This window comes from Arachis hypogaea, chromosome 4 (assembly GCF_003086295.3).
Source record: "Arachis hypogaea cultivar Tifrunner chromosome 4, arahy.Tifrunner.gnm2.J5K5, whole genome shotgun sequence".
Taxonomy (NCBI): Eukaryota; Viridiplantae; Streptophyta; class Magnoliopsida; order Fabales; family Fabaceae; genus Arachis; species Arachis hypogaea.
In genome coordinates, this window is record NC_092039.1 from 118,541,288 (window position 1) to 118,563,709 (window position 22,422).

General features: G+C 32.2%; 3 protein-coding genes and 1 non-coding gene across 4 annotated transcripts; 3 read left to right on the top strand and 1 right to left on the bottom strand.

Annotated features, from left to right (window-relative positions):
- The first annotated feature begins 2,596 nt into the window (after positions 1–2,596).
- Positions 2,597–5,273, top strand: LOC112797532 (desiccation protectant protein Lea14 homolog). The gene is made up of 2 exons (XM_025840520.2): positions 2,597–3,198; positions 4,712–5,273. The coding sequence occupies exons 1-2, from the start codon at positions 2,912–2,914 to the stop codon at positions 5,007–5,009; spliced, it is 585 nt and encodes a 194-aa protein (XP_025696305.1). The 5' UTR covers positions 2,597–2,911; the 3' UTR covers positions 5,010–5,273.
- A 2,079-nt stretch (positions 5,274–7,352) lies between these two features.
- TRNAA-AGC (transfer RNA alanine (anticodon AGC)) lies at positions 7,353–7,425 on the top strand. Its single transcript has one exon. It is a non-coding gene; the product is annotated as a tRNA-Ala (tRNA).
- A 517-nt stretch (positions 7,426–7,942) lies between these two features.
- On the top strand, positions 7,943–14,644 carry LOC112797533 (golgin candidate 3). Its single transcript, XM_025840521.3, has 15 exons — positions 7,943–8,461; positions 9,660–9,758; positions 9,875–9,970; positions 10,216–10,371; positions 10,767–10,899; positions 10,998–11,062; positions 11,439–11,606; positions 11,744–11,857; positions 11,964–12,110; positions 12,353–12,649; positions 12,788–12,853; positions 13,058–13,260; positions 13,475–13,529; positions 13,750–13,935; positions 14,052–14,644. Exons 1-15 carry the CDS (start codon positions 8,213–8,215, stop codon positions 14,370–14,372), a joined length of 2,355 nt encoding a protein of 784 aa, XP_025696306.1. The 5' UTR covers positions 7,943–8,212; the 3' UTR covers positions 14,373–14,644.
- A 52-nt stretch (positions 14,645–14,696) lies between these two features.
- On the bottom strand, positions 14,697–16,734 carry LOC112797534 (reticulon-like protein B1). Its single transcript, XM_025840522.3, has 5 exons — positions 16,263–16,734; positions 15,640–15,820; positions 15,412–15,553; positions 15,243–15,312; positions 14,697–15,149 (listed from the first exon to the last, which is right to left on the bottom strand). Exons 1-5 carry the CDS (start codon positions 16,498–16,500, stop codon positions 14,980–14,982), a joined length of 801 nt encoding a protein of 266 aa, XP_025696307.1. The 5' UTR covers positions 16,501–16,734; the 3' UTR covers positions 14,697–14,979.
- Between the last annotated feature and the right edge of the window lie 5,688 nt (positions 16,735–22,422).

A 22,422-nucleotide genomic window follows, 5' to 3' on the forward strand; every position in this document is an offset into this window, starting at 1 on the left:
GGAGTAGTGCTATATTTTTAGGGCATTAACCGTCCCATTATCTTAGGGAGGTTAAGATATGGCTCGTGGAAGTGGTTAGAGAGATTCTAGGGATAGTTATTCATTTAAATGAGTGTTTATCCGCCAGCTAATCTCGTGCTCGACTTCTTTAGAACAGGTCGTGGTGAGTACCGACTTCATAGGATGAAGATTGGTACTGGTGAGACCCAACCCTTTGGATTAGGTCCTTTACTTGATCCTGGGCCTTTATTATTGGGCCAGGGTATGAACACTTTTAATTACTCTGAATAAATTTATTTTATTATATTATATTTTACATACGAGTATATATTCTATCATGTAATTAAATAAAGATATATTTTTAATAAAAAATTTTAATAACCAAACTAACCATTAATTATGTTGATAAGGAGTGATCGATTGCAAAAAGAGAGATCGAATGAGAGGATAGGAGATAGCGATAAGGTCAGCATTAACTATATTGGGAAGGACGATAAAGTTATGGATCACGAGAATTTAACGACGTCGTTAAGAGATGATGATTACGACGTTGGCACTTCTTGGGACGATCGCGATGTTTAGAAGGACTGAAGTTAAAGAATGGAGGAGTGGAAACTGAAAAAGTGCTTCAATTAATAGAAGTGAAGTTTTGATATTTGAAGAAATTACCCATCTCAAATAATAAATTACAAGATAATCTAATTATAATTAAGATGGTAAACAATTAAAATTTGACACATCATAAAAAATAACTTATATATTATTTTAGAAATAGTTGAGTAGAATTCACCTAAAAAAATTCTTGAAAATAATTTCTCAATTAAGTATATGTCTCGGTTTTTTGCCTCACTCAAGCATCTCTCTACATATATTTGGGGGAAAGAAAAGAAAGTAATTACTCGTTTACACACCACTTTAATTTGTTCTTCTCTGGCTAAAAGAATAAAGAAGTGAAATTGGAAAAGAATAAACTTTTGGGTCATTGTTTGATGAATACATTAAGAAAAATCTAAAAGGATGGTTTAGAATAAATATTAATTAATAATATTCTTATAAATTATTTTTTTTAAATTTAAATTAATAAAAAAACATAAAAATATTTAATGAATTCTATCCAATTTCTCTTAATAATTAAAGGATAAATTAACCTTTATAATATGTCTAATGAAATAGATTGACTTATTATAGTTAATATTAACTTTTAATTTAATTTATGTTATAGTATAATCTTTGTTGCAATTTATAAGAATTATTAGAGAAGTTCCATTTTATAATTTATTGTATTTTCTCAAATCACACATCTATTGATCATTTCCAACTAAAAAAAAATCTTAATTTAACCTATCTTATGGTATAATCTTTGTTGCAGTTTATAAGAATTATTAGAAAAGTTTTATTTAATTTTATAATTTATTATCTTTTCTCAAATCACACATCTATTGATCATTTCCAACTAAAAAAAATCTCAAAGATAAAAAGAACTAAAATAAAAAACAAAATTGTATACTTGAATTTTTTAAAAAAATTTTAGATTATTTTTGTTATATTTAAATAAAGGAAAAAAACCTAAATAATATGTCTATTATATGTGATCTGCGAATAAATTAGGTTAGATTTATTTCTGATAACAAGATAAAATAACACACTGAAAATAAAACATAAAAAATAAAAACATAAAATTTTATATTCTTGTATGTCTGTGTTTCTATCTTAGTATCTTATTCTTGTAAACATACGTCTTAAATCTTAGAGATGCAAAAGATAACTAACCAAAAAAAAAAAAAATACTTAACCTCCATTTCATCTAATAATCTTAACCCTAATTTCTTATTTTTCACCTCAACGTGAATATGTGACTAAACTCTTCGTTTCATGTCACATCCACCACCATTTTGTTATAAATCCATTTTTAACCGAATGCCATATATCCAATTATAACTACCTTGCAACAATTGAGAGATCAAATACATGTGTGAATAATTAAATACCATACTTACATTAGTTTTTTTTAAGTATTTTTAATTTAATGAGTTAAAAATTAATTCGTCAAGATCTAAATTTTATTTAAAAATTTATTGTTAGTCAATAAATTATTACATATATAAAATAAAATTTAAATTTCTAATACTTAAATAAATAAATAAACCCTCCACTCCACCAACTTAAATACATTAGGTTTATTTGATTTTCAAATCTAGCAATACTCATTCGTGATGTCCTCCACCAACAAGCCCATCCATATATACAATTAATCACACGAAAAAATTAACGAAAATTACGAGGAACTAATAGAATATTTGTATAATGTGTATAATAAAGGTTTAAAAAGTATTAGAGATATAATTATTAGTGTTATCTTTTTCTATCAGTTGAAGCTTTTGGGATGAGTGATATCATGACATTGTATTAGAGCGTTAGATCCGAAAAGTTAAGAGTTCGAAGATGTTTATTATCCATAGTACTCTGATGGTTTGTCTAAATAGTATAAGGATGTTCATTTTGTAACTTAATAGCCTATTGTACATATTGTACAAATAGTCTATTGTCTCCGAGACTCAAAAAATTAATTATATATGTCCCATCACCAAAATATACCAAACATACACTTGTGAAAGTTTTATTAATTAAAAGAAAATCTTACAAAAAAAAATCCTAAATAGTGGTATGGGACAGGAGCATGGCCGTCCATACACTTGAGCTACACGGGATCAAAGCGAGAGGAATAAGGAAAGAAAAAAAACGCCGACAGCGTCATTCTCATTTAATTACTTTCATTTATTTATTTATGATCACAATCATCGTCGCCATAATCGGATCTCATTCCAGTGATCACGTGCCACGCACACCCATTGTTTTTATTGAGTGGTGGTGTCGTTTGGAATCGTTTTGGAGTGAGTATAAATAGGAGAATATGAAAGATGGGATGGGATTGGGAACGAAGGTGTCGTTTGGTGTGATCGGAGTGAGTTTTGTGATATTGGTTGTGGTGAAGATGTCGGAGTTGTTGAATAAGGCGAAGAACTATGTGAACGATAAAGTGGCCAACATGCCGAAGCCCGAGGCCAGTGTGGCTGACGTGGATTTCATGCGCGTCGGGAAGGATGGCGTCGAGTACCTTGCCAAGGTTAATGTTTCCAATCCCTATTCTACCCCTCTTCCCATTTGTGAGATCAAGTACTCTCTCAAGAGTGATGGCAGGTAATTTTTATTATTATTAATTGGATACACTCAAAAATCTTTTACTCTATTATCTCATCAGATTTATGTATTCACATCATTCTTTACATAATAAATTTAAAAATGAATTATTTTTACCGATATAATGATACATCATTGATTATCTGTCTAAATAACCGTGTGAAAATTAAATTGTTATTATTATTGATTTTGCTGGAGACTTTGAGTGAATTTTCAATCGGTATGTTAATCAATCCATTATATTAATCAGATGAAACATGAAATACTGGGTTTGATTTATGATCAAGTGAATGGATGGTGGAGGTTGGAGTATCTTGCTAGTTTGCTGGATCTATTTTTGTATATCATCACCAGTGAATTAGTTCATATGCTGGGTTCACATGGGAATTAATAGCTAAGAGATAATTTAATATATTTGACTAAATTATTATTTAATAATTTTTTGTTATCAATTTTATGTATAAATAATTTATTATTTTTTATAATTAAATTTTGATACATTATCAATATAAAGGTAACTTGTATGATTATTTAAAAGATCGAACACTTTAAATATATAATAGTAACGAATATAAAATAGGAAATTTGATTAAATTAGTTATTGAAATTGAACTCGTGTTTAGAAATGAAAAAATATTTTATGATTTTTGTAGTATGTCTGTTTAAACGACTGTTTCTGGTTTGAAAAACAGTGTCCGTTTGCCTTGGAGAATTCATGAATTTGTCATTTTGTTTGAACAACTTTGTTGAATTTAGAATATCCTCAAGTTTATTTCCTTCCTTTTTCTTGTCATGATTAATTTTCTGTGGTTATAAAATATTGGTGAGAGAGGACATTTTCTAATGGAGAAGGCAATCATTATCATGTTCTCTCTCTACCCTCTAGTAAAGAAAATACACAAGTTTTTGATAAATTTTTCTTTTAAAAGATAAGAATTTCATTCATAAATAAAATGATTAAACTATTAAATTAGTAATTTAAAATTTGAGAGTTTATATTGCTGACAAGAATGTGAGAAAAATATCTACGAAAAATAATAAAATATTAGACATATATTCTAAAAAGATTTTTAAAAATCGAATAGATATGATTAAAAAATGAAACTTTTTCACATACTAAGTGAATTTTTTTATTATTTTTTATAGACATATCCAATTTTTTTTCAAAAGTTTGAATGAAATACACGAATTATTTATCAAATATAAAGTTTTTATTTATAACAATAAAAAATAATTTTTAGTTATTTTTATTATATTTTAAAATTATTTGAAAGTTAATTTATCATTAGTAAATTTAAAACTTATTTTTGTCAGTTATATGAATTTTTTTCATATGTGAATATTGCTTCTTCTTTTTTTTTTGATGATGTGAATATTGCTTTTTTAGTCTCTTTATTTTGGGAGGGCCTAGTGTCGCAAACTTATTCTTACAAATATCTATTATATCTTAAATAATAATCCATATACGATGTATCTAATATCTGTTTTTTTTTTTTTGGGCTGGCTTACAAAGAGAGATAGCATCAGGTGTAATACCAGACCCTGGTTCATTGAAGGCAAATGGGACAACATTGCTTGATGTCCCAGTTAAGGTTGCTCACAGCATATTAGTGAACTTGATTAGGGACATTGGTAGGGATTGGGACATTGATTACCAATTGGACCTTGGCTTAGTCATTGATATTCCTTGTGTTGGTAACATCACCATTCCTGTTTCTCAGAAGGGAGAGATTAAGCTTCCAACCCTCAAGGACATGTTTACTGGTGGCTCTAAGAATACTGATCCTGCTCCTGCTCCTGCTACTACCTAATAACCTACCCTTTAATTATTGTTATTATTAAAATTAGAATAAGCAAAGAAGAAACTAAATATATATAGTCTCCTTTATATTATATATCATATTTTCTGTTTATATCAATTTCAATAATCCTGTATTTTTCTTTCTACACTTTGTTGGTTGTATAAGAAATGTTGTAGTTCATAAACTATATATATGTATGGTTATTTAGTATTTCAAAGCATAAATTTGAAATTGAAACCAAGTGTGTTTACTGGGAAGCTTGGTTTATGTCAATTATGTATTGCTAAAAGTAGTAGAGTAGTACTACTCTTCTCATATTAAATTTTACGTTTTTCTTTTTATTTTGGGACGAAGTTTAGCTTATCTCTATCTATCTATTTATCTATCTATCTATATTACTTTGTTGTTGTATTAAAGAAGGATTTTTACTTTTTAGTTTTTAACGTCAAATTCTAATTTGGTTTCTAACATTTTAAATATTCTGTTTCTATCCGAAAATATTTCAAACGAGTTTAATTTTGTTTTACTATTAAATTTGACATGAATAGTTAATAAAGTGAGTGACCTAAACTTTAACAATGTTATTGTTAAATTATATTTTCTTTCGAATGTTAGAAAAATATAGTTAAAACATTTTTATAATATTTCTTTCTCTTAATCCTTTTCTTATAAAAAGAAAAAAAATTCTAAATTCTAATCATCAATCATCAACACTCTAAAATCAAAAAAAAAAATTTATATTAGTAATTCTTATTGATCGATTTGATGTATATATTAAAAATTTGAAATCAAATATTATTAGCCTTTTATAATATGTTAATTGTTTATATCACATTTAATGTTAGGATAATATTAAATCATTTTAAAAAATTTTGGAACTAAAATAAGATATTTAAAATTTATTAAGATTGAAAAAAAATTAAAATATTAAAGATCAAATTAAAATTTAATCTAAATTTTGATAAAATAATATTTATAAAAAAATGCGTAGAAAATTTAGGATTTATAAGAGTTTTACAGAATTATATGGTAATATACAATTACATGTCTAAAACATTAAGTTCAATTAGCACGGACCAGGATAATATGTTAAAAGGATCTAACTATAAAATTTCACATTCAAAATGGATATAAAAGTAAATTTCAAAGGTCGAGTTGACAGAGACTAATCAGTCCCATAAAAGTAAATTTCAAAGGTCGAGTTGATATTTTTTTTGTCAATGACTTCGTTGTCTTTTAAAGTATTTTAGATTTTTCTCTTATTTTTTATTAAAATTTAGCTAGTATTTAACTAACAAAGAAAAATAAGTAATCTCATATTATTGAATAAAATTTTATACTATTAAAAATACCTAGCACTCCTCATGAAATAATACGGTTAATAATTCCGTCAACAAAGAAATTTCATCAAATATTATTTTGACTTGCATTTTAAGTAACAAATAAATGTTGCCCTGCTTGGAATTATATGAATTACAGTAGTAATTGGAAATAATGATCGTAGACGGTTGACTGCCTTAATTGTTCATAAAGCCTACATTTATGCTATGATATGATAAAAATTAAAAAGCATAAAATACATTCAAGTTTAGCATCTGCATCGTGATGAAACTTTGATATTGACTACTGTACAGTGAACATATAATCTCATACATGTATTAATAGTTTAATACGATGAAAATGAATTGTATTGTTAGACTAACCGTGTAATAATAAAATTAATAGTAAAGTGTTTTTTTTCTGCAATTTTTTTTTAAAAAACGCTCCTAATATTTAATTGTATTTAATTTTATCTTAACGTTTTCAATTTATATTAAAATTATTTTTAGATATTAATTCCATATAAAATATTAAAAATAAAATTTAAAACTTTTAGAAATAATTTTGACACAAATCTAAAATTTTAATGATAAAATTAAATAAATCTAAAATATTAAGGATAACATTAAATAAATTTTAACGTTAAAAATATTTTAAAAAAATTATAAACGTTAGGATAATAACAAATATATTTCACCCTAAAATTAAAACAAGTTTTGCAATGGAGTAATAATAATAATAATGTGGGCATAGTTTCGTCTTATTCTTCTATGTCACTCACTGTGCATCTACACAATACACACAATTGGAAGAACGTAAGGAAACCAGACAGTTTTTCAGGTCAAGGAAAAATATATCAAAATATAGGGGTTAAAGTTAAAATAATAGTGGGTAATTTCTATGTAGTGTGGGAGATTAAAATTTTACATCAGCATCTCTAATTTGATGCTCCATCATAAGTAATAGTGATAATTAAGTTACACAAAAACTGGTTACTAATCTGAATTTTTTTCAATTTTCAGTTAAGCATGTGGGGATGTAGCTCAGATGGTAGAGCGCTCGCTTAGCATGCGAGAGGTACGGGGATTGATACCCCGCATCTCCATTTTCTATTTTTTTTAAAAATTTTTAAAAAAATATTTTTTACATAATAAATATATAAAATTAATTTGATTTTTGTAGATGTATTTAATAAAAATATTTTTTTATGGCTTTTAAAAAATACTTTTTACATAATAAATATATAAAAACAATCTCTAACAAACAAAGATTCTACCAATTTCTGTCAATTCTTATTTATAACTGTGTTAAATAAAATTTTTTTTGTAGATATGTCTAATAAAAATATATTTTTTTATGACTCTGTCTAATAAAAATATCTTTATACATGTCCATGCTAATAATAATTAAAATATAATAATTAATTATTATTAATAATAACTTGATAGATAATATATTAGTATTCTATATTTTTCTATAAAAAATTATTTTTATATTATTATATTCAAATATAATTAATAAATAAAAAAATTTTTAAATATTTTATTCAAAGATAAAATTATTTTTATATTTTATAAAATCTTTAAAAAAAGATAACTAAAAATCTTATTCGATTTTGATTTCTCAACATAAGTTTTTTTTATTTATTATTTAAATAAAATACTCAGATGTATAGAGAGACAACGGAGTTCCGAAAACATTGTGGCAACAAAAACGAAGACCAGAGAGATTCTCACTTCTCAGGCGTGTGAGAAAGAAAGAGATCTACCATAGTTTACAGTGGGTGCGTCTACACCTAATCACAGATTCAACACCAACCAACAACAACAACAATCACCGATTCGAAATCAAAATCTCAATCTGGTAATCTGGTTCTACTCAATTCTGAAATCATGTGGGGAACCATTGCTAATTTGAAGGAAAATCTCAACAAGATTGCCCTCGATGTTCACGACGACGAAGACGAAGACGACAACGCCGTCTTTTTCTCCTCCTACAGATCCCCCGCCGCCGCCGCCGACAACAACAACCACTCTTCCGTCTCCGATCGCCGGAACTCTCACAGCTTCGCGCACTCCAAATCTCCGGTTCCTAGGTCGCCGCTTTCCAATGTAACATCGGATCCTCACTCTGCTTCTGAGGTAAGCTCCTTTTTAATTCTGTGCTTTCTGCGTTTTGCTTTCAACTCTTATTCAATAAATTTAGTTTTAGGATGAGGTTTTGTGATGGTTTTATATAATTACTTGAAATTGTGTGTATTTAGCAGCGTGTGTAAGTGCATAATATGTCTAATCAGTTCAGGAAGTTACTGCATAATAATTCGACCATCGAAAGATGATTGAAAATTACAAATAGTTATATATCGGGTTAATTTTCAATGCTTCAATTTGATTCCTTAAATATACCGTTGGTCCTTCTATTAACTTTTTTTGCTGGCGAGTCACCGTTAAGAACGTGACCTGAGGCAAATTTTCCCTCGCACTACAGCGGTTATCAGTGAGACGTTATCGGGAAGTTAAGGTTAGGACTTAGGACCAACTTGATTCACGTTAGGATCTACCAAATCGATTCGTTGAATTTTTGAAGGATCAAATTGACTTATTCATGATCCTTGCATGTCCTAGGTCATCAGGTGTAGACATCTTTTTGTTGGATTTTTTTTTTCAGTCAGTAGATTTTTTGGTTACATAACAATTTAGGCAGGTTCGGCAGTGTCAGTGCATCTAGATTGTAGGACAGTGTATGCCTTAGGGCTCAGTGAGGGCTTACATAGGGTACTTACGGATCGCCTACATCTTACCAAGAGGGCCATCACAATCAATATTTTACTTGGTGTCTTGATAATAGTTTTATCTATCACAGCTTGTTTGAAGTAGGGAAGAAGTTTGTTATGAGCATGAGATTATTGTGAATTTAGGCATACATGTAATGCAATTTATACATCCTGTGGCTCTTCTATGTTCTTATTTAGAGTTCTATGAGTACCTATAACGATAGGCTTAGTTTTTGTTTGTTTATTGCTTATTAAGGCGGTTTTGATTTTTTATCATTGTAAGGATGGGAATGTTAATGATTATAAGTGATTGCTTATGATATATTGGCTCTGCCACCTTTTCAAAGGTTGTGTATTGATGACTGAGCTAGTATGATTAAATTGCCTATTCTTGGTGCTGGCTTCATGTAGCTTAATATTTAATCTAAAGATTTTCTTTTTAATGAAATTTATATATTACAAGTGTAATGCATTAAGAGTTTGTGCATGACAATTCTCCCATTGAATACTGTAGTTGATTTTGGTAAGTAGTTTGGTCAAAGATGTCATTTTAAAATTTCTTGCAGATAGAACAATACAAAGCAGAAATCAAGAGGCTTCAAGCATCAGAGGCAGAAATTAAAGCGCTATCAGTTAATTATGCAGCTCTATTAAAAGAAAAAGAGGTATAGCTGGCTACTAGTTTTTCATCATCTTTGTACCTGAGTCAATTTTTTCAATTTGTTCAACAATCAAGTGCAGACACATGAGTTTTAACCCTCTAACTATTTTTATGTCTCAGGATCAGATTATTAGGTTGGGTAAAGAAAATACCTCATTAAAACAGAACTCGGAGCCTAAGAGTCCAGCATCTTCAAATGGCACATACATGATCAAGGTTAACTAGTTTTCTAATGAAATTTCTATTAAAGGAAATTTAGTGTCTGTCTTGAAAAATATTTTACCCATGCTGTAAGTACTTCATCACATGAAAGTATGTAAAGTTGTAAACCAAGTATGTAAAGTTGTAAACCCCATATATCCTATTGTGATGTAGTTGATAGAATTTTGCTATATGTCACATTTACGCTGACAGTAACTAAGGATTTATTGACTACTCGCTACTTATAAATATTTGTGCAGGGAAATGGTGACCAATCTTCAAATAGGCAGCATAGATACACACCTCATATTAAAAATCACTATGCTGCAAACAACGGATCCATGTCTGCTTTGGATCCCAATGCCATTCAAAGTAAGATGACTTCGAAAGATTCAAACTTACAAGTAACAGAGAAGGTAATGATGCCTTAGATTATGGGTTTTTTTTTAAAGAATGCCTCAACTGAGGAAGATTCACCATTAGGTGGCATTCATTAATATGTCTTGCCCAAATCTTGATCAAGTATATTTAATCATTCTCTTCAATGAAAATAGCTTTTGATTTTTTCTTTTTTAGAAAAAATATTATTTATTTTATTTTGTTTTTGGGTGCACCCTTCCCAGAATCCTGTATTAACGTAGGATGCTTGTGAACTGGATTGTCCTTTATTTTATTTTGTTTAATGTTTTTGTTGTTAGAAAACTTTTCTTTGTTTGGTTAATTTGATTTATCTTATTTTTTTTTAGGATTCATGATATTGTTATTTTTAGTGATGAATGAACTTGACAACAGATGTATGAATGACTTCTAGGAGCTTGCAGATTTGACAGAGGAAAAACATAGCCCCACAGCAGCTGTTCTACATACTCGTGAGATACAAAAATTGAAGTTGGAATTGGACCAAGAACGCAATAAATTGGCAAACATTCAACTAAAATACCAGGGTCTATATTCAGCACTTCAGTATCTATTAGATTTTGTCACATTTTGGGAGTGTAAACTTAATAATTGCTAACTATCATGTTCTTTCTTTCAATTTCAGAGGAACAGAAACTGAACAAGTCTTTCCAGGATGAGCTTAAATTATCAAAGTTGGAAAGAGAAAAAGTAAGTTTGTAAACAATAGAAAATTTTTTATGATCATGCTGCTAAAACACTACATCTTCTATGTTAAACAAATCATGTATGGTTATAATATTGAGAGAATTTACAAGCTGTAAGAGCTTTTGTCATAATCAATAGGCCTATATTATCAAACTAAAGTATAGTTATACTTCAATTTCTGTGTAGTCTGGTATGTCAATTTCCAATTCTTCAAAATCTCCAAATCATTTTTTCAAACTGGGAAGGAATAATCTGATCATTTTGTTGATAATTTTAATTTTATTATTGGGTAATAGGTTATGTCTTTTCGAGAAATCTAAAAGCTGGTTTTATGGTAGTTTGCAAAATCATGAGCTGAATTATTTTTGTTGCTTGGCAGACAACACAGGAGATGAGCAAATTGCGTGATGAATTGAATGAGAGAGTATCGGAAGTAAAACATCTGCAACTGGAGCTAACTAGACGTGAAGATGAAGAACCAGTTGAAGCTGTGGACACCCTGAAGAGACTAATCCAAACTTTAGAGAAGGAAAACACTGTTCTTCAGGTTGATTGATAATTTTTACTGTATTCTAATACATTCTGTCATAAAGATTTTCCACCATATTACCACTCAAATTGATAATGATTTTTGATATTGCATTTCAGAATGCACTCTAATATACCCTATGTTATTATTATTAGATGGAAAAGAATGAACTTGAAGCTGCACTTAAAACAAGTAGGGCATCTTTCACTGGGAAAATGTCATCTGATGCTTCCCAATTTCAGAACAAGGATGCAGGCATTAGCAGTGATGTCAGTATTTAATAGCAATACTTAGTTTTTCAGTTGTGAATTAATAATCATGTCAATAATCATTATCTTCTCTATTTTTGTTTTTTTGTCTCCCTTCTGTTTACAGACATCAGACCCGTCCAAAAGTTTTCCAGAGAAAGAAGACATGGAAAGGTCCATAGAAAAGCTAAGTAAAGATTTGAAGGAAACACAAAAGCAGAGGGATAAAGCAGTACACGAATTAACCCGCCTTAAACAACATTTGTTAGAAAAGGTTTCATTTTTTTGCCCATTAATTTTGGAACAAAGGATGATTGAGCATGATGTCATTCAAGAACCAAATGATCTGCTCATTATTTTTTATCTTTGTGTTTGATCTCATAAATTGTCAGTCACAATATATTTCTCCCTTAACTGTCCAAGAGAATGAACTAAAATTGCATACATCCAGATAAATTTCACATATCACTTGTTGTGTGGTTGAATCAAAGATGTTAACATTGCTGTGTTGTCTAGGAATCGGAAGAATCAGAAAAAATGGATGAGGATAGCAAAATCATTGAAGATTTACGTGATAGCAACAATTATTTAAGGGCACAAATATCAAATCTTGAGAGAACTCTGAAGGAAGCAACTTCAAGCCAGGAGAAACTGAAGATGGAAAACAACAATGAAATTCTAAAGTCCAGGGAAATCATCGATGACCTGAACAAAAAGCTTACCAACTGTATGAGCACAATAGATGCTAAGAATATGGAACTTTTAAATCTACAGACAGCCCTTGGACAGTATTATGCTGAAATTGAAGCTAAGGTTGTCTCTATTCACATAACAAACATAATTTGAGTTGTTAATGTTCCCTTTAACTTCCTCTTTCTGAGTATCTTTATTATCTGTATGTCTATTGTTGCATCGGGTAAGCTTATATCCACTGTCAATTTGTTTTTTCAGGAACATTTAGAGGAAGTGTTGGCTCATGCAAGAGAAGAAACAGCTAGGCTTTCTCAGCTGTTGAAAGTACAGATCTCTCTCTCTCTCTCTCTCTCTCTCTCTAAACATGTTTCACTTTAGATGGAAACACTAACTTCTTACAATGTGTTTCACTTTAGAATAGGTTGTAAAAAATTTTTGAGGGACTACTCTGTTTAATCTTATTCAAATTTTGTTTTCTTTTATTTTTCTCTTTAACTACTTGCTGTCTCTAATTGGCCATATTGACAGGATGCAAATTCGAAAGCCAATGTATTGAGGGGTGAAAAAGAAGAAATTTTAGCCAAGCTTTCTCAATCTGAGAAGGTACAATCAGAATGGAGAAGTAGAGTAAGTAAACTAGAGGAAGACAATGCCAAATTGAGACGAGCTCTTGAGCAGAGTATGACACGGCTAAATAGAATGTCAGTGGATTCTGATTTTCTCGTTGACAGGTTAGTACGCTTCTTTAAAGTATTGTTTGGATAAGCAGGGATTTGTTCTTTTGAAGACACTCTTGGCTATGTTTTCTTGTATCTATTCTTAGTTTTGCAAAATTTCCTTATTGAAAAGTTGTAACGGGTTTCAATTTAGACTTGTGTAGTAGGATTGGCCTGCTTCCTTTTGAGACAGTAAATCAACATACTAATCTAAGTTTTATTCATACAGGCGCATTGTTATAAAGTTACTTGTAACATATTTTCAAAGAAATCACAGCAAAGAGGTATGGAAATCTTCAAATTATACTTCCATCAGTTAGATTCATCATGCAAATTAGTATTTAGTTTATTAATTTTATTTAGGAGATATCTATGAAAAAATGAATACCATGCAAGTATTAGGGTTTTGAAGAATTGAATACGAGTTTGTTTTAAGTTGTTGTAAGGCTCAATTCAGTGCACAAGGATATCATGTACTCCACTTAAAATTTGACATTGGGGCAGGTATTGGATCTAATGGTTCGCATGCTGGGATTCTCTGAAGAGGACAAGCAAAGGATAGGCAGTGCTCAGCAACGTCCAGGAAAAGGTGTTGTCCGGGGAGTTCTTGGGCTGCCTGGCCGCCTGGTTGGAGGTATATTGGGAGGAGTTTCGGCTGAATCAGCTGCGAATGTGGGTTCTGATAACCAGGTAACTTCTTAATCTTGTACCAGAAAAGAACTATTCACTGTCACTTCTAACCGGACTTCTATATTTTGATGATTTGTTTTTATTACTAATAAGTGCTTTTACTCTCCCCTTTTCAGTCCTTTGCGGATTTGTGGGTTGATTTTCTTCTCAAGGAGACTGAACAAAGAGAGATGAGGGAGTCAGCTGGAACTACAGGTACATCCATGGAAGATTCACAAGATACAAGTTCAAATACTAATTCTGCTACTTCACCATTTTCTAATCAGAGGTTCAGCACTGATACATCGCCATATAATTCATCCATTAATAACAAGACAAGTCCTCTGCCTCGTGGATATTTTCATCAATCTGACGAAAATGGTTCCGAGTTCTCCACTGTTCCTCTTACATCATCAGATAGCAAAACTCCTAGTTCAAAACCGTTCACTAGATACTAAATATACATTCGTTTTGTCAAAATGTAATCAGTCACAGGTATAGAGGTCATTATTAAATTTTAGGCATGCCTTGTTCAATTAATTCTTTCATTATAATCAATGTATTTTATTTTATTCACAAAAAAGTTACATAGATTGGATTCTCTTGCGTAATGTGGAACCTGGGAAAATTGATGTAAATTCTATGTAGTACACAGCTTATTACTACCAGCTATCTTATTTGGCCTGGCTTGTAAAGTTGCAATTACTAGAGAATTAGAATCTTTCCACCATTTTTGTGGCTAAGGTATAAAGTATAAACAACAGCTAACATCACACACTATATTTCTGGTAAACCAAGAAATAAAAAGGAGCATACTATTACTTTTTACCTTACAGTGGAAATTATTGAAATTTTACAAGTGAAGACACATAGTAGAAGCCAGCAAGACCCCTATGCTTGCACTGTTAGGAACTACTTGAAGTTAAGATAACCCTTTACACTTTATTACAACCACCTAAAACCCATCCCGGACATGATAAAGGGTGGTATCTGATACATAGAAACGAGGCTCTGGCAACCTATAAACAAGTAGAGCCCTTTTTATCTTTCTGATGTTTCGATTTACTAATCTAATTTCTTACCCTTAAAAGGACCCCTAGGGATCTTACTCAAGACCTTGGCATCAAACACAGAGTACTGCTTTTTAATCTCAATGGTTGCCTTCTCAGCAAATGGGTCTATCTTATCCTCGTACTTCTCATACAAGACCGGCACCGTGTGCAAAAAAACAAAGGCTGTTCAACAAGAGAAAATAAGCAAATTAAAATGAGATTTCTTACTAGAAAGAAGAAATTGATGTAATTAACTGAAGTACTAATTGCTCTTACTTATGTAGAATAATGTGAGGAAATTGCCCCAGCTCCCCACGATTGATAGAATCCATAAGCCAGCAATAACCTAACATAGTATCCACAATGGAATCCTCAACGTACTAAATTTAGGCATCCATTTAATTATTAAAGCAAAGCAGCATGTATTAGATGCTAAGCAACATACAACGAGAAATTTCTTCAAATTTCTTCCAGAAGCAATATCTCGCAGACTGGTAAGTCCCCGGTTGATTTCGATTCGCAATGCAGACACAACTTGCAGAAACGGCTCCTCAGGAAGATGAACTTGAGGGATGCGAGGCGGAGCTCTACAATATATCATCATTTGATATTCCATCATCAAATCCAAATTGCTAAGTTAAAAACAACATAGACTAAAAGAACATGAACTTACTTGTGGATAAAAGTGTGGACATTGGACCACAAGAACAGAATTGCTAGCACTAGTATTGATATGTGACACACTAGAGTAAGGAGGTGGCACTCGAGCAACTCGAAAAGGACCCAAACGGCAGTGGCTCCGCCGAGTAAACCGGCAGATATCTTCTTGTTCCTCCACAACAACACATCAGCAGCTGCAACCAATAATTAACAACAAAGAGTCATAAGAACATAGCAGCATAAAAATACAAAGGCAGCTTCTTTTCTTGGTCCCTCTAGAACCCATAAATGTATACAAGTTCTCCATTTTGATTATCTTCTCTTTAACAACTCACTCAAATTCTTACTCTCTAGCATCCGTATATATAAATTAAACATAGTTCTCAATTTCAAAATATGCAGATATTAACGTGACATGATCAAATAAAATAAAAAAAAAAGACAGTAAAAGCTCACAGGTCACAACTGGAAAAAGAAAATAGTGTCATGAAAGTAACATAATTATAATTTAAAAAAAAAAAAGACAATTTTGACAACATCCCACTATTTTCAGGGGGCCACAAAAAGAAACAAGAGCAATAAAAATATTTTGTTTTTAACAAAAATTAGTAGCATTCAAGAGAGAGAAATAGCTACGTTTTCCAGCGCCGAAAACGGAATGAAGAGGCTTCTCTCTTCCGAAAAGGCGGAAAACACGGGCGTCCTTGACGGGTGAAGAAGCACGTTTTTCGGAATCGGAATCCGAAGAAGAAGAAGAGGAGGAATGGTGAGAGTGAAGCTTCTCGGATATCTCTTCCGTCAGCGAATCTCCTCCTCCGCCGGCGGCGGCGGCAACAGCAGGATTGGTGAGTGTGTTGTTGGATTCCTCCGCCATTGAGCTCGCTGAAATTTTTGAACCCTAACCCCTAATGCTTCGATTTCGGAATTCGGCACTCGGATTGTGCAAACTGCAAATGTAAGTGATTGATTGTGTGCCAAGTGTGACTTTGAGATGTGAAAATATTTTCATTTACCCAATAAAGATTAAAATGAAAATACGCACAAATAGCCACTCTTCACTACTTTGAGTGGGTTGCATCACTTAATAAGTTAATAAATAATAATATTGGGTAAACAAAAAACAATGTTCCGAATTATTTTAATATTGGCAAAAGTATTTTTAAATTATTAAAAACATAAAAAAATATTTTTATTTTTGTTAATATAAAATATCTTACTTATAAGGGTATATTTTTTTAATAATAAAATTTAAAAATATTTTTAATAATAACAAAATAATTCGAATACATTTTCTATGATTTACCCTAATATAATCAAAAGTTTATAACACACAAATGTAGAAATAGTCGAAGTTGATAAAGAAATTGTTTAGGGTTAAAAATAGAGTTAATGCTCGCTGAAATTGAGTTTTTTAATTTTGATATGGGGAAGAAGCTGGTGTTTGGCAGCGTTATGGGGTTTTATGGTGCTTGACGGATTTGTGACGGCGTTGTAGAAAAAATCGGTGGCACTGATGGGGGAGACAGAAATTGGTGGGACCGATTTCAGGGAAGGGTAGGGGCGCAAATCGGTGGTACCGATTGGTGACCCACTTGCCACGCGTCGCACCATGCAGCTGGCCCGTGACTCCTTATGCGTTGTTACCCATTCAAATCCGAATACCCCTATCTCTTTCATCCTCCAACACTTTCTCTTTCACTCTCAACAAACACTTTCCCTTTCTGCTTCCTCTCAACCCCTCTCAACAAACACTTTCCCTTTCTGCTTCCTCTCAACCCCACTCAATCCCACCATTTTACCATTGTTGGACCACAATTACTTCAGTTGAAAATTTTGAAGAAAAATGCCAAAAAAAAGGAAAACCAAGGAAGTAAATCAATCGGAGCTTCACATTGTTAATTATCTTGGAGATCTAAATTATGTAAGTTTTTATTTTTTAATAATCTTATTTAATGATAATAATAATGATAATTTTAGATTTTGAAGAAAATCTCATGCCCTAAGCTGTTCAAGCTGTGATGTTGATGGTTTGATGAATCAGAAAGGATTAAGAGAGGGAGAGAGATAGGTTCTTCTCATTATTGGAGAGAATGAAAAATTCCCTTAGAAAATATTTGTTGAGTTATTACACCTTATATACTATGTACTTTTTTTTTATGTACTCTCACTAAAAAATAATTACAATGGTAAACCTATTATTGATAAAGAAATAATCTAGGTAACACCCTCCCGCAAGCTAGAATTGTGTAAATCTAACAATCCTAGCTTGGAAACATTGGCAAGAAAAGGACCCGGTGGCAGAGCTTTGGTAAGAAAATCAGCAAGTTGATCATTGGAACGAACTGGCATAAGATGAATGAGACCAGACAAATGCTTTTCACGAACAATGTGGCAGTCCACTTCAATGTGTTTAGTTCTTTCATGAAAAATGGGATTATTGGCAATGTGAATGGCTGACTGGTTGTCACAGAATAGAGTGATAGACTTTTGAAGCGGCAAGCCAATGAAATCCATTAAGAAAGATAACCAACTAGCTTCACAAGTGGCAACAGCAAGAGACCTATATTCAGCTTCTGCAGAGGACTTGGCAACTGTGGTTTGCTTTTTACTCTTCCAGCTAATGAGCGAGTTCCCAAGCATGAAGCAATAACCGGAAATGGAGCGACGAGTATCGGCACAGGTAGCCCAGTCAGCATCGGCAAATCCAGTGAGATGCAGATTAGAAGTAGAGGAGAAGAAGAGACCAGTTGCAGGTCGGCCTTTTAAATATCGGAGTACACGAAAAGCAGCCTGTAGGTGAGAAGTTGTTGCACAGTCCAAAAATTGGCTCAAACGTCCCACAGCATAAGAGATATCGGGTCTAGTATTTGTGAGGTAAAGGAGTCGGCCGATGAGCTGTCTATAAACAGTGTTGTCTGTTAAAATGGTACCTGATTCCTTTGAAAGTTTCTGACTATAATCAAATGGAGTAGAGAGAGGCTTGCAATCTAGATAACCAAAATCTCTGAGAAGGTCCATGGTGTACTTCCGCTGATAAATGTGAATTCCAGAGTTAGAGCGTGCTACTTCCATTCCCAAGAAGTATTTGAGATCACCAAGATCCTTTATTTTGAATTTGTCATCCAAATCTTGCTTGATGGAATTGATTTCACCAATGTCATTCCCGGTTAAAACCAAGTCATCAACATATACTAGAATGGCAGTGAAGCTTTGAGATTGTTTCTTAATGAAGAGGGAATGATCATCAAAAAACTGCTTATAACCAGCATCCACAAGAGTCTGAGTGAGCTTAATGTTCCATTGCCTGCTTGCTTGCTTAAGCCCATATAGAGATTTTTGCAATTTACAAACCAAACCTGGTTGTGACACAGCCAAACCGGGTGGTATCTTCATATAAACTTCTTTGTCCAAATCTCCATGAAGGAAGGCAGTGTTGACATCCAGCTGTTTCAAATGCCATTTCTTTGCCGCTGCTAATGCTAACATTACTCGTAGGGTAGTCATTTTGACAACTGGACTAAAAGTATCACCATAATCTACTCCTTGCACTTGAGTGAATCCTTTTGCAACTAGCCTCGCTTTGTGCCTTTCTATGGTGCCATCGGGATTGAATTTTACCCGAAAAACCCATTTGCAACCCACAGCCTTCTTGTCCTTTGGGAGTTCAGTGAGACACCAAGTTCTGTTCTGATCTAGAGCTGTCAATTCATCTTGTATTGCCTTTCTCCAACATTCATGTGCAGCCGCTTCCTCATAAGTGCTAGGTTCTTGATTTGAGGTGATGGCTAGAGAAAGTGACTTATATTTCGGGGTTAGTTTATCATATGACAAGTGTTGTGAGATAGGATATAAAGAGTTAGAGTTGGAAACATTGCTAGAGTGAGCTGTGTGGGTTGTCATACAATGATAGTCCTTCAAATAAGCAGGCGGTTTCTTGACTCTTTCAGACTTTCTAGAAATGCAGTCATGTGTGATGTCAGAGTGTTGTGATGCAGGTGCATTATCAGTGTGTGGTGTGGTAATGGGTGCAATGGTGTGTGAGGAAATTGGTGAGTGCATTGAGCTTGAGAAATGTTCATTTGAATCTATGAGTGTGGTATGTGTGGGTGATTGCAAATGATGTGTGGATGGTGTATCATATTGAAAAAGATCAATGCATTGTGGAGTACGAATGGGCACTACAGAAATGTCAGTGCTAGTGGAATGTAAAAATGGAAAATGAGTTTCATAAAAAATTACATTTCTGGATATGAAAATTTCCTTTGATTTTAAATCAATAAGTCGAAAACCCTTTGTTCCTAATTTAAAACCAAGAAAAGCTGTTTTTCTGGCTCTTGGGTCTAATTTTGTTCTTGAATTTGTTAATGTGGAGGCATATGCAAGAGAACCAAATACTCTTAAATATGAAAGGTCAGGTAAGTTGCCATACAAAAGCTTATAAGGACTAGCATTATTCAAGTTAGTGCTGGGCAGCCTATTAATTAGGTGAATGGCGTGAGCAACTGCGTATTGCCAAAAACAATGTGGAATTCCTGATTGAAATAGCAGTGCTCTAGCAACACCTAAAATATGCTGGTGTTTTCTCTCTACAATTCCGTTTTGCTCTGGTGTTTCTACACAAGAAGTTTGGTGTAAAATTCCAGTTGATGCAAAAAAGGATTTTAGAGTGAATTCTGGCCCATTGTCGGTCCTTATACACTTAACTTGTTTTTCAAAATGTACTCTGACAAAATTCACAAAATTAATAACCAATTGTGATGCTTCAGATTTGGTTTTCATAAAAAAAATCCAAGTGAATTTGCTCTTACCATCCACCACAGTCAAAAAATACCTATGTCCTTCATTGGAAGGGACAGAAATAGGACCCCAGATATCCATATGAACTAAATCAAAACAATCTTTTATTTTAGTTGTACTAAGATTAAAAGATAATTTCTTTTGTTTTGCAAAATGACATGAATCACAAGGAAAATTTGAAGCAATACTATCTATAAAAGGATAATACTTCTTCAGAAAAATCAATTTATGCATGGGTATGTGTCCTAATCTAAGATGCCAAATGTTGTTGTGCTCACTGTGTGAAGGTGTGGTGGGATGAGTAGTAGTAGTAGTTACCGCCAATGAAGCTTGCTTTGTTGGAAGAGGGGGAAATAAGAGAATTCTGGTTCTCTACTCATTGTATATAACCCTTCTATACACTCAGCAATGCCAATCATTTTTGATGTGGATCTATCTTGTATCTCACAACACTTATCATTGATTAACAATTGACAATGTAAGTTTGAGGTTAACTTTGACACAGATATCAATTTAAAATCAAAAGAAGGAATGTATAAAACATTTTTGAGGAAAAAATTTTTAGAAAATGTGATTGTGCCAATGATGGTGCTAACAGTTTTGGTTCCATTTGGCAATATCACATTGATTGGATCAATATTTTGAAAACTTGCAAAATCTTTTAAGTCAAAAGTCACATGATCTGTTGCACCGGAATCAATGATCCATAGTGCAGATTTTGGAGTGATAATGCTCATAATTCTCGCATTAAAATGTAATTCAATGGTTTTACCTGGAGTGGAAGTGTGAATGGAATTAGTCAAAATTTGATTTGCATTATGAGGTTGTTGCTGCACACTTTTGTCTTTGATCAACTCTAACAAGGCAAATCTTTGCTCTGGAGTGAATCCAGATCTTGATATTCCAAAGTTCTCTTGGAGACAATTGAGCTGGAATTGTTTGTCACTGAGTATATCATCATGTCCCTCAGTGATCACGTGATTGATAGTGGTGTTATGTTGCTGCCATTGGTAGAAGTGGGAGGAGTACCCATGCTTCTTATAGCATACATCTTCTGTGTGGCCTTGCTTGTTGCAATGAGAGCAAGCCAATGTAGCTCCACGACCTCTGCAATGGGAGGATCTGTTTGCCATGTTTGCCATTTTGAGAAATCAATGAATCACAGAGTAATAGGGATTCAGATCTTCTTCCTTCCAACTCGTTGATCGGAACAGCTATGTTCACCAAGAAAGAATCTTGCGAAATAGCCTCTCATCAAACTCTATTGGATGAGTTTGAAGGAAGAGGTAAGAATGGGGGAAAGAAAATGTCGAAAGAAAAATTAGGGATAGAAAGAGAATGGCAAAATTGGATTCGCAACTTTTTCTTTTTTTTTTTGATTCACAGCTTGGTTGCTCTCCACGCTCACCGCACCATGAAGAAAATCTCATGCCCTAAGCTGTTCAAGCTGTGATGTTGATGGTTTGATGAATCAGAAAGGATTAAGAGAGGGAGAGAGATAGGTTCTTCTCATTATTAGAGAGAATGAAAAATCCCCTTAGAAAATATTTGTTGAGTTATTACACCTTATATACTATGTACTTTTTTTTTATGTACTCTCACTAAAAAATAATTACAATGGTAAACCTATTATTGATAAAGAAATAATCTAGGTAACAGATTTTATTAACAGTATATATTATAGTGGCACTAAGTAAAAATTAAAAATTAAGCATGTATGTATGTATAAGTTTATTATTAGGTGGTTAGAAATAGAAATAAAAATAGGAATAAACTTTGTATGTTTGTTCATATGTATGGAGATGATGAGAATGTCTGTACGGTGCTCATGAACTGAACTGGGGTTTTTTTTATGTATATTATTTAAAAAAGAAAAAAAATAAATGTTTGTAAAAAATAATGAATAAAGAAAAAAAATGAGATTTGTATGTATTAAATAATTGAAATAGAAAGATATTAATATATTGTTGTTATTATTAGTATTAGTAATTGAATTTAA

Coding starts and splice junctions, on each gene's coding strand:
- LOC112797532 (XM_025840520.2), top strand. CDS start 2,912: ATGAAAGATGGGATGGGATTGGGAACGAAGGTGTCGTTTGGTGTGATC. Junction 3,199..4,711: donor TCTCTCAAGAGTGATGGCAG/GTAATTTTTATT, acceptor TGGCTTACAAAG/AGAGATAGCATCAGGTGTAA.
- LOC112797533 (XM_025840521.3), top strand. CDS start 8,213: ATGTGGGGAACCATTGCTAATTTGAAGGAAAATCTCAACAAGATTGCC. Junction 10,372..10,766: donor ACTTACAAGTAACAGAGAAG/GTAATGATGCCT, acceptor AATGACTTCTAG/GAGCTTGCAGATTTGACAGA. Junction 13,936..14,051: donor ATGTGGGTTCTGATAACCAG/GTAACTTCTTAA, acceptor TCCCCTTTTCAG/TCCTTTGCGGATTTGTGGGT.
- LOC112797534 (XM_025840522.3), bottom strand. CDS start 16,500: ATGGCGGAGGAATCCAACAACACACTCACCAATCCTGCTGTTGCCGCC. Junction 15,313..15,411: donor ATTTGAAGAAATTTCTCGTT/GTATGTTGCTTA, acceptor ATACTATGTTAG/GTTATTGCTGGCTTATGGAT. Junction 15,150..15,242: donor CCTCACATTATTCTACATAA/GTAAGAGCAATT, acceptor CTTGTTGAACAG/CCTTTGTTTTTTTGCACACG.